This window comes from Schistocerca piceifrons, chromosome X, assembly GCF_021461385.2.
Source record: "Schistocerca piceifrons isolate TAMUIC-IGC-003096 chromosome X, iqSchPice1.1, whole genome shotgun sequence".
NCBI classification, from domain to species: Eukaryota; Metazoa; Arthropoda; class Insecta; order Orthoptera; family Acrididae; genus Schistocerca; species Schistocerca piceifrons.
The window spans coordinates 189,185,813-189,198,440 of NC_060149.1; the positions used below are offsets into that span (position 1 = coordinate 189,185,813).

The 12,628-nt window shown below is 40.1% G+C and overlaps 1 protein-coding gene across 2 annotated transcripts in view; it reads left to right on the top strand.

The window, feature by feature from the left end:
• The window catches only part of LOC124721448 (tyrosine-protein phosphatase 99A-like), a 524,901-nt gene that overhangs the window by 476,386 nt on the left and 35,887 nt on the right, over positions 1–12,628 (top strand). For both annotated transcript variants that reach the window (XM_047246429.1, XM_047246430.1), the window contains 2 exons: positions 10,497–10,665; positions 11,145–11,272. In XM_047246429.1, the coding sequence (XP_047102385.1) occupies positions 10,497–10,665; positions 11,145–11,272 (297 nt within the window). The remainder of the gene's footprint in view (positions 1–10,496; positions 10,666–11,144; positions 11,273–12,628) is intronic.

Genomic DNA, 12,628 nt, shown 5'->3' on the forward strand with positions numbered 1-12,628 from the left:
TATGACAGTGCTGGTGGAACCTCACCTTCTGGTAGTGTTGCCACCTCCTTTTCACTATAATGAGTGTTGAAAATAGCCCCTCCCATGAAACCTTTGCAGTCGTTGAGTAAGTCTTTAAGTATCATGGAATGCAAATCCCCCATGATAGATCAGCACCTCAAGACTATAGTAGGGTTTTGTACAGAGGATGTGGGTGACATATCTGTGCTTTTGTCATCTCGATGGGAAGGGAGTTTGTATTGGTCAACTTCGTATGTGGCATCAAAGAAGCAATGAAAGATATTATACAGCCCCAAAGTAGCATTTTAGTAAATTTTCCAACAGATTCACTTTCCACATAATCATAAAAATCGGTACCAAGTCTCCCAGACCATATCTCACTGGCCAGTGCTTGGCATTACAGTATTCTTGGCCCTTCTCCTGGGTTTCTTGGGTTTGTACGTGAGCCAGCTGTCTTGCTTGTTTGGTCCAACTGATGAGGTGTTTCATGTACTCATTCTAAATATCATCTGGTTGAAATGGGAACATGTATCCATTATCATTGCAGCCCCTGACCTGCCAGGCATGGTAGCTTGGGGAACAGCAGGTGGCCCACGCCACACCTATCACGTTCTGACTATCAGCACTCTCTAGTCTACAGTATGCTTTGTTTACTGTGTGGGTCGGATTTGCCTCAGTCCAAGCCTAGCCACTCTGCGGTGAATGTTAGTTGCAGTTTAGCTGTTAGTCTATCTTTCTAGCATTCTGTGGTGAAATTTGTGCAGGTAAGTGCATTTGTTTTCAATTAATCATTCCTTATCTATAAAAAATTATTGTCACCATAATTACACACAAATTTTATTTTTATAGAAATGCCTCAAAACAGGTGAGGACATAAGAGGAAATTATTTTCTGTTGAAGATGAATTTTGTGTATAATTATGCTGGAAATAATTGTTTTATAGGTAAAGAATGATAAATTGAAAACAAATGCACATACCTGCACAAGTTTCACCACATAATGGTAGAAAAATAAACCAACAGCAGAATCGCAACTGATGTTCACTGTATAGTGCCCAGGCATGGACTTATGCAAATCTGACCACACAACAAACAGAACATAGACGAGATTATGCTGATAGAACATGCTAGGCTTGGTGTCGGCCACCTGCCATTCTGTGAGCTACCATGCCTGGTGGGTTGGGTGCACCAAATATGTTACAGTAATAACAATAAATAAAATAGCCCCAGGCTGCAGTTATGGTGTTACAAGTTTCAGTACATGATCAAAATAAATATGATGGGTAATGAAGATACGTATATTCCATGCCACGAAATGAGAATTGAAGATCAGGCATAAAGTCTTGAAATCAATCATGCAATAAAACTTGTAACATCTTAACTGCAGCCTGAGGCTATTTTATGTATTGCTATTACTATATGCAACTGCATCCCCACCATTCACAATTATGCATAATGAAGATACCATATTAAAGCATTTGGTGAGGCCATTAATCTGTGGGTAGTAGGCACTTATCTTGTAAGCGATGTTGCAACATGAAATAAACTCTGATACTAGTCTTGACTGGAAAAGTTTTTCACGGTCAGAGATCATCACTCAGGATGTTCCATGCTTCAAAATGATGTTTTCTATAAGTAATCTTGCAATTTGTGGAACTTCAGCAGTCTACACAGTTTTTGTGACAGCTGAGAGTGGTGAAGCAGTCAGAGCAGACTATTATTCCTGTTTGTTGACTTTGGAAACCTCCCCAAGAAGTCAGTTTCAGTTTGGTGGAAGGGACTGCTGCTGGTAGATTTGGTACCAGGTACCTCAGAGGTAATTGCAGCATGTGGTTCCATTGCTGGAATTCCTCACTGTTGCAGACAGTGTGTCTTACAAACTGATGGGCACTTGGCCAGTGGTACCTGCATCAGATATATCTAGAGTCTTCTCAAATCCCAGGTGACCAGAAGTTTTGAAGCATCATGGAAAAACTTCAGGATAACTGGCCATAGATGAGCAGTCATTTCTCTGCCCCTCCCAATTGGATCATAGTTCCTCTAATACAATGTTCTGTTTATTGACTTTAATTCACCTTTGGCCAATTCCTCCTTCAAGTCTTGTAGGGTTTTCAGCAGTGCTGGATCTTGCCTCTGTTCTGCAGCAGTGTCATGATTGAGATTTCATCCATGCTGCTGAGTTCTGCCTCAGTCTCAAAAGGTAGTTGGTGTCATTGCATGTGCATCCATTTTTGTACACCACTGTGATATTGCACTCCTGAAGCATCAGTGCCCATCTCACCAGTCCATCTGACAGATCCTTCAGGCTAGCCAACCAACATAATGAATGGTGGTTAGTTACAGAGGTAAATGGTTTGGCAAATAAATATGGCTGGAATCTATTGTGGCCCAAATAACTGCAGAGAACTCTTTCTCAATTGTAGAATAGTTCATCTTGAGCTTAGACAGTACTCTGAAGCATAAACTATCACCTTTTCAGCACCTTCCTGAATCTGTACTGTAATTGCTAGCGTCATTGTGACATTGTCACTTTGCACAGTTTTTGTACAATGGTATGACTGCAAAAGATGTTTAAGCCTCCTTAAGAATAGTGAAAGATCTTTTGTGTGCCTGGAATATTTGCCATTTTCCTGTAGTAGTTCTTGCAAGGGATGTGGCTTGGTACAGAAGCCCTTTATGAATTGCTGGATAATATGAGCACATTCCAAGAAAACATCTCTCATCACTAATGAACTGAGGAGTTGGAAAATCTGTTACTACTCCAATTTTCTCTGGATCAGAAGAGGCTCCATCACCATTAACTGGTTGTCCCAAGATTTTCATTTCTTGGGCAACTGTTTTGGAGTCAGGGAGAGGTCTGCAGTTGGAACGGACTTTAACAGAGTTGTCAGGCAGCTTAGATGTTCCTCAGATGACTTTGAAAAGATGACAATGTCATTCAGATAGCAAATACACATCATCCATTTAAGGTGTTGAAGCAAGTTGTCTACCATACACTCAAGGTGGCTTAAGTGTTACATAGTCCAAACAGCATAACTTTGAACTCATAGTCACTGCCAGAAATTATGAAGGCAGTCTTTTTCCTGGTCAGAGTTGTCAACCTTGATTTGCCAATAGCCTTACTGCATGTCCATAATTGAGATATACTTTGAGGGTGTAATCAATGTGTGAGAGTCTGTTAACTGTTGACGTAGAAACACTGTGTGCTTCCCTCTTCTTGATAAGAACCACAGGATGAAAGGAAGATTAGTGTTTAATGTTCCATTGACAATTAGGTCATTAGAGATGAAACAAAAACTCAGATTAGAAAGGAGTGGGTGGAGAATCAGCTGTGGATAACCTAAAACTAGATGATCAGATGTGGATCTGAACCATTATGCTCCGAAATGTGAGTCCATTGTGCTAGCCACTGCACCATCTTGCTTGGTAGGACCACAGGAAAGGAGCAACGACACACTCAAGATTCAGTAATGTCATTCTGCAGCAACTTCATTTCCTCCTGTATTATCTGTTATTCAGCCAGCTTCATCGTATTCGAGTGCTGGCTAATTGGTGGATGAACCCCAATGGTGGTGCAGTGTTTTCCCATTGGCCTCTTAAAACTGTTGTTTTGCCACTCCAGATCTGGGTGGGCCAGTTCCTATTGGTATTTTGATAGTTGCTTCCTCCATTGCGTTGTCTGTGGTGGGAGTAGAGAATGATTCTTCATTGATGGCTCTTAGCTGGCCATCCTGGACTGTTTCAGTGCACATACCAATATGGATGAATTGTGGCTGCTTGTGATAATTAGTGATCCAAAGTCCTTGACCACATGTTGTGTTTATTATTATTGCAGGTATGTAGATGTATTTTGTGAGTCCCAGTAGCTTTTGACAACTGATAAAAGATTTACAGATTAACTGAGCATCCACATTGATGACTGGAACTTGTCTCATTGATGATGGTGGTATAACATCATCTTCAAAAGCAAACCACCATTCAGAACAATTTTTGATGTGTGTGCCTGTTAGAATGGCTTTGTCACTCTAGAGCTCTTATCTTCCACACTTTGTGACTGCTTGTGATGCCTGTAAAACAGGCTGTTCCAACCGAGCCCCAGGGAGCCGGAGCACTCCGGAGCACTCACTGCGGCAGCTCGGAGCCGCATGGAGGGGGAAAGCGAACTCACTGCCGCCTGGCCGCATGCAGCCGCAACTGACGCAATAATCCGTGTTCAATGACAGCTGTGACTAGCTGCGGGAACCCTGTACCTCTATTGGGGGATACCTTCCTATTCATTGAGAGGATGGTCGTCCGCAGTGTTCAAAATGGTTCAAATGGCTCCGAGAACTATGGGACTTAACTTCGGATGTCATCAGTCCCCTAGAACTTCGAACTACTTAAACCTAACTAACCTAAGGACATCACACACATCCATTGCCCGAGGCAGGATTCGAACCTGTGACCATAGCGGTCGCGCGGTTCCAGACTGAAGCGCCTAGAACCGCTCGGCCACTCCAGCCGGCCGTCCGCAGTGTCTTGTATGTCGTAAAATATTTAATTCTGCGGAGAGGTACAATAAACAACGACATTATACACATCTTCACGCAGAGCACTACGATCAGGTAGGTGGCGTTGCACACAGAGAACTGGTAGCCAGGCTTAAGAACGACATACCAGGAGACGTAATTTTAAAAACGGTTTTGTAATACCAAGGGTATCAAAACATGCAACATAGTTCATGTTCTGTAATGCGTTTATAAATTTCAGGTGAAGGAGAGCGGAGAAAACACTGAATCTGCTATTCGAGCAAGCTACAGGGTCGCTCACATCATTGCGACCTGTGACAAGCCGTTTACGGTGGAACCACTCGTAAAATCATGCATGGTAGCAGTTGCAGAATGTTTGTTTCCAAGGGAGGTTCAGGCAATTGAAGGGGTTTGCCTGTCGAAGCACACAATGTCTCTTCGAATCCTGGACATGGCAGCAAATTTAGAGACACAGCTCAGGAAAAAGGCGCAGAGCTTTCTTGCGTTTTCGCTAATGCTTGACGAAAGCACCAACAAATCAGACTGTGCTCAGCTTGCAGTCTTTGTGCGTGGTGTCGACATGGAGCTGCAAGTAACTGAAGAACTCTTGGATGTCGTACCACTCTATTACACCACAACAGGACATGACTTTTTGAAGCTGTTTGTGAATCAGTGGCCAATATGAATTTTCCATGGGATAAGCTCCATTCTGTAGCAACAGATGGTGCACCACAAATGATCGGGCATCACCAAGGTTTTGCTTTGTTTGAAAAATAAACTCGGGGACGAATTCGGGAAAGACATTTTGACTCTTCATTGTTTTATTCACCAAGAGGCACTGTGCGCTGAAACAGTAGAGCTAGGTGTTTTCTTTGCCATTCGTGAAGAAATATCCCTTTTTCTCAAACTGAAAGGGGAAGAAATGCATTGTCTGAAAGATATAAAATGGATATCAGACCTGGTGTTCCTAGCTCACATAACTACGCATCTGAATAATTTAAATCTGTCATTGCAGGGCAAAGGGCAACTAATCGTTGACATGCACGACCAGATCAAAGCTTTCATGGAAAAGTTACGTTTATTTGAGAGGCAGATGAGTAATGGACATTTAACGTTCTTCATTCGTCTTGCTCCATTAAAACTACCTGAAGGTACTACTTTCTGCGATTACCAAGCAAAGTTAAAGCAGCTCATCACGTCGTTTGAAACACGATTCCGAGACCTCACTAGTTTGGAAATGGAACTTAAGGTGTTCAGCACTTCTTTTTCAGTTTCCCCCGATGACTTGTCATCGTCACTTCAAATGGAGATTATTGATTTGCTAAATTAAACTTTGTTGAAAGAGAGGTAGTACAACACGTTGGATTTCTCATGATGGTATCATTCATTACAGCAAAAAAACATTTCCAAAGCTTCACAACAGTGCCGCTCAGATCATGTGCATGTTTAGATCCACATATTGTTGTGAGTAGCTTCTCTCAGCTGGACATGGGTATTTACTGGTGTAGCATGTCATCACGTCCTAGCAGCTAAGAGTATGAGGTTGTCGATCTTGTAAGACGCAGCTGGATGATCAAAACGCTTGCCTTGCCGCCTGCCTCAGCCAGCCATGCCACGTGCCGGCGTGCCGGCCCACTTGAATGGTCACAGCGAGCGACATGGCTCCCTGGAGCAGGGAGCGCTCCGCGGCTCACAATGGAGCTGACGAGCTGGAACAGCCTGCTGTAAAAAGTTCCAGCTGAGAATTAAATTATAACTGCATTAGGCTAAGATGACAAATTTGTAGGTCTGTGTTCTACTACCAACAATTATTCTTGCAATACATGTTCCTGTCTGCTGGACATATTTCCCAGTTGTGTCCTTCATTATGATCACTTTCATATCATGGAACATAGTCTGCTTCAACTGACATGATAAGCATTCAGTATTACACAAAAAGAAACCTGAGTCAGCTAGCAGCCGGACAGATTGGTCATCGATGACGACATTGGAAAGTTTTCCTGACATTTTGATAACCGTCATCCGTAGAGGATTTTCACCTGTTGTGGACTCACCTCCATAGATGACTGCCTCAGGTAGTTTTCCTGAGCTTGTGTGCTAGGCATGCAGCTGGTACCTCAGTATGGTGCAAGAAGATAGATACACCATATTGGTGAGTGACCTTGTCCATGGTACTGCAATGATCTTTGCGCCACAGGCTGACTTCGGTCACCTGACGTTGACTGGTGTGAATATGACTGGTGTGATGATTGATGTCTTGTGGCATAATAGTCATCAAAAGTAGTCATCTATCTCTGCAGTTGCATAGAGTGTGTCCAGGCCATACACTGTAGAAACGTACTTGTGTGTTGTTCTCTGAATGTTTGTCCTTTTTTGAGGTGAATACTTGGCAGAGGAGTTGGTTGTACCTCCATTGGTCAGATGCTACATTATTGTTTGATGGCTGCAGCATAAGTCTGAGTTGGCAAAGTCTCCTCTTTCTGGGCCATTCAATTGGTAAAAGATATTGGTATTAAAGATTGATACATCTCTTCCTTAACATCTTCTTATTACCTCCTGATGTATAGGGTCAGCCACTATATCTGGCTTACTCTGTCCAAGCGTTCCGGCTGCCATAAACTGATGTATCTACCATAGATCCATTTTCTGGAGTTGGTCATATTTCTTGATGAAAGAATTCACAGAAGAGATGTACAAAGCTCTTCTGGTAAAGGATGCAAGAACAATTGAGGAATTCATCAAGTGTGAACTTTTTGCTGGCTTCTGTTGTATTCGGATTCAAAATGTGGCACAGGGCAAAAACATTTTGTATGTATGACGATGTCATTTCCCCATGACTATAGGCCCCATTTTCAGTTGTTCTTCTGTTAAGGTGACTTGCTTCCAATTGTCACCTAATGTCTTCTCCAAGTCAGTCTGCATTTGGTCCCAGCTAATGAGCTTCTCTTTGATGTACTTAAATTATTGCTGGGCTGTGCCATCCAAGTAAAATTACATCTTTGTCAAACACATCATATTGTTCCACCTGTTTTATTTGGTGACTTGGTCAAATCCTTTGTCAGGTCATTGGATTCTGACCAGCAAGTTCTGAAAACACTGATGGATGCCTAATGTGCAGCTGTCCTGTTGCTGTTTTAACCTTTGGTTTCCTGAACATGTGGATCTTGAGAATGATTTATGCTCATTTGGATTTTATGTTTCCTAAGTGGAGCCGCAGTGGTATACATGTTTTGAAGTACATGGTGTGTCCACCAAACGTCGTCATGTCATAACTGGAATCAAGTCCAAATCTGAAAGCTAAGTTGTCAGTGAAGTACAACACTTAGGGCTGAAAGCACATTTTTACAAACACCAACATATGGATAGAAGAGAACTCAACTCTTGGATGGAGAGTGATACTGTTCAAACAAACATTGAGTATTGCAGAATATACAAACATTACAAACAAAAGAAATTTCAAGAACCTTCCAGAAATGATAATACTAAATAATAAATAATGGCTGATGGTTAGGGGTCATCTGGTAGCAATGCTAAGCACTACACCACATTGTACACCTCACAGATCGTGCGAATATGCTTCAAATGGCAAAGTTTCTCTATAAATTTATTTATTTATTTACTTACTCATTTATTCTCCAGAGACAAATACATGATTTTTTCCAGATTGTGGACATATTTTACATTCCTGTAATAACATTGTGGAATGAATAACCAAAAAAACTATGTACCTTGATTACTGGTACTTATAAATACTGTTATGCTTATAATTAATGTTGGTACAAATAAAAGTATTCCACTTCCCTGAAATAAATTCTTAATCCAGATCTGACTGTGGAATTTTTCAAGGTTTCATGTATAAGCTACTCATAGATCTGCATCTGGAAGTATACTTACACTGATGAGCCAAAATGCAATGACCACTGCCCACTGTGAGGTTGTGTGCTGCCTGGTGGCACTGTGGGCACGTGGCATGGTAAGAGAAGTATACGAGTGGAGCAAGATGAATGGGCAACCATTCTAGCAACAATAAGTGGCAAAATGCAGAAATCTGTCAACTTAAGCAATTTTGACAAAAGCCAGATTGTTGTGGCCCAGTGCTTGGGAGTGAGCATCTCAGCAACAGTGAAACTGGTCAGCTGTTTGCATGCTACTGTTGTGAGCATCTATGGAAAGCAGTTGGAGCATGCTGAAACCACAAGTAGGTGACAAGAAGTTCGACGTCCGTACCTCATCACAGAACATAGGGTTTTGAGGCTTGCCTGCTCTCTGAAGCTGGATAGATGGTGATCTGTGGCAGATCTGATGACAGAGTATGGTGCTGGCACAAGCACAAGTGTTTTCTAGTGCACCATTCACTGCACAGCATTGAACATGGTGTTCTGCAGCAGAGAATCCCTATGAGTTCCCATGTTGACCTGACATCATCATAAATTATGATTACGGTGGGCACAGTCTCATTGAGATTAGACCGTGGATCAATGGAATCATGTCAGCTGGTCAGATGACTCCCATTTATTGTTAAACCAGGTCAGTGGTCATGACCAGATACGTTATCATCCAGGCAACCGGCCACTTGAAACATACAGTGCAACACGGCCGCAGGCCAGTGGGAGCAGTATTATGTTATGGGGGACATTCACCTGGGCCTCCATGGGACCTGCAATAGTAATTGAAAGCTCCATGACAGCTGTGGGCTATGTGAATATTATTAGGGAGCACCTGTAACCCCTTATGCTTGATGCCTTCCTCAACAGTGATGGCATCTCCCAGCAGGATAACTGTCCATGTCACAAGGCTAGAATTGTGCTGCAATGGTTTGAGGAGTATGTTAGTTAACTCACATTGATCTCTTGGCCATCAAATTTGGCTTATTTGAATCTGATGAAACTCAACTGGGATGATACCGGGTGCCAATTCAGCACCCACAAACCAACCGTCTGTAAATTATGGGAAGTGTATGACCTGTGCATAGGCACCTGCTGCCACCAACCTCTGGAAACCTATCAAATACTTGTAAAATCCATGGCATTCAGAATCACTGCTGAATTGCATTCTAGAAGTAGATCAACATGCTTTTAAGTAAGTTACCATAATGTTTTGGCTCATCATTGTATATTCTGCAGCTCACCTTATGGTTAGTGGCGGAAGCACATTATATATCATTATTATTTTCATCTCTCTTCTTCCATTCACAAACTGTATGTGAGAAGAACAACAATTCACAAACTGTGAATTAACTTGAATGTCTGATTTTACTATAATGGCTACTTAGTGAGACACTCATAGGAAAAATTAACATGTTTGGTAACTTCACTACCACAGGTGATGATTGAATTGATCTGTGATGCCCTTATCCTGACTAAATGAACTTCTGATTAAATACAGAGTTGTTCTTTTAATTTTTAGTTTTTCTACATTAATTTCTTCATGGGAAGGGTCACAAGCTGAAATACGACACTGAAGAATTCGTCAAACAAAGTTTTGTAAGATATCTACTTTGTGATAGAATTTCATTTCTGTTTGATTCTTTTTCTTGCAACAAGTTTTATGTGGTTTTCCTGCCATAAATTACTCTGAATTTGTACCCTTGGTATTTTATTCCACTGCTCCCATTAATTGAATGCAAATGATGTACTCAAACAGTGGTAGCTTGTTTCTCCTAACCAGAAGTTAGCACTAATTCCACAAATAATGATGTATTTTCCATTGCAAAAACATGTATCTTTATTAACTTTTGTGTATCCATTTCTCTGCATTCTTTATTGAACCAGGAGTGCTTACCCTGTAGAAGAGAGCTTACCCTGAAGCTGCTGTAAATTAATTATTTTTATGTACTCCTGTATGTGTTTTTACTGAAATTCCTTCCTTATTTTTTTCTGTGCTACCAACTGGCATGGCTTTCAGTCATAATATTAAAAAATTTTAAGATAATGGTTATTGTAACTGTAGCACATTGACTTTACCATCATACATTGTTAATTTTTTACAGCTTATCACATCCTTTCAACCCAAAGATTTCAACTTAGTTTCTGCAAATAAACCATGCAACCATTTTAAAAACAGAAGCTGTATTTTACCAATTGAAAGTTCAAGAGTACACCTGACACCAAAACCAGGCGTCGATGGCAGTGATTACATTAATGCTACATGGATTCAGGGTAAGACTGTAGAAGTTGCATAATGTTTTCCCCACTTTTTTCCATTTCGAAAATTTATGAATGAATTAACATCAGTACCACCATCATCATCATCATCATCATCCTATGCTTTCCTATTGACTTATTGAGTTGAATTTCTCTGTATCTATCTTCAAGCCTTTCTTATCTTTCAGTTTTCTTCCCATTGATGCTTGATTTAATTGATCACTGTGTAACTGTGTTGTAATCAATAATGCCATGAAACTTTTGTTCAGCTATGATATAAAGTTGTTTGTTTGGAAGCTGCAACAGGAATGAGATGTAACCTACAATGAAAGTTACTCCACAGATGTTGAATATTTCTTACTGCACTGAAAGTATTAATTTATTTTCCAACAATGTTATAATTATTTGCTATTATTTTGTAGTATACTTTAAAAAATTGTAAGAGATTGTTCATGGAAAACCTATAATTATCTGAACATGCAATTTCTTTTCAGGTTTTCATAAACTGCATGAATTTATCATTACTCAGCATCCAATGCCACATACAGTTCACGACTTCTGGCAGATGGTTTGGGATCACAATGCACAAACTATTGTAATGTTGTCTTATATAGATGGACAGGTAAAAATAAAAAATAAAATAAACTGAACTTTGTTTCTGAGTAATCCAGTAAAGCACATTCACAATATTAGAGGCAGATTTGCATGTATTGTGAGGTTCATGAATGTTTTCTCTTATTATACTACTTCTGCAGAGCAATGCAACTTAGTAAGCTTCCAGTAAACAATTATTTAGTATATATTTGTCTGTGAGATGTGCTCAAATGAAACCAAACTTTTGTAATAGTACATTGATGAATGCAGTGAATATCTTCAAAGAGTAACTGGCTTGTGGTGAAACAATGCCATGTGACATGTAACACTGTAATTACTGACCTCCAAGTTGTAAATGTGTAGCAGAATTTTGCAAATTTTTTAGCAATGTGGAAATAAAAGTAACTGATTAGGGATCAATTTTTTTTTAATTTCACTTATATATTAACATCCAGCTAAGTCATCTTACAATCTTCAGGCTGATTACATTAAATTGTAACTATTTTTTCTTTTCTTCATCCCTCATTCCTTCCTTTGTCCCTTCCCAGGCTTATTCAAATACAAGGAATATGAAAGGTAATGTTAGCCATACAGAGAGTCTGCAGTACCAGAAGCAGAAATAAGCTCACTGTATGCACAAAATTGATTTGAAATTTAACTCCTTTTCACCTTCACTTATATGGCATACAAAGCTACCTTCCCTTTGTTACATGTCAAATGAACAGGTATGGACAATTTAATGTTTGTTGGAAGTATGATAGTTTCTAGCTTTGATTTATATGTCATATGATAATATAACAGGAATAATTTCTTTACAGCACAGTATTAATCAATTCTCTACTGTTAATAGCTATACAAACAGGTATTTATATTCTGAAGAAACTGGGCAGATGCCAATCTGAGTGAATCCAAAAACTTTGACAATGTTCACACAAGAGTGTAATAATTGATAGACCTTGAAAAATACTAAAAGAGAAACCATCTGAAATTCCACCAAACTACATCAAATGGCTACTTTATTCAGCAAGGAAAAAACAGTCAACTAGCAACAGTGCAAAGTAAAATTACTCAAAAACAGTTCTCCAAGTAGAGACAAAGGGAACACTGTTGTAGAATGAGGGATGCAGATAAGTGATGAAATCATGACATTGTGAACACAGAAGAAAATGTCATTTCTGTGGTGTTAAGGACACTGAGATTGGAGGAGTGAATGACAAAACCTGATGGCAGTTTAGTACCAAAGATCATCAGAGTTTCGTTCTCAATCCGACAAATAAATTAGCATTTTAAGTGGCATACTCCGTTTCTTGCAAAACTGCAGAGAGACTTGAGATTTGACATAGGGGATTTGGTACATAGTATAGTGGTCAGGAACTATGTGGCA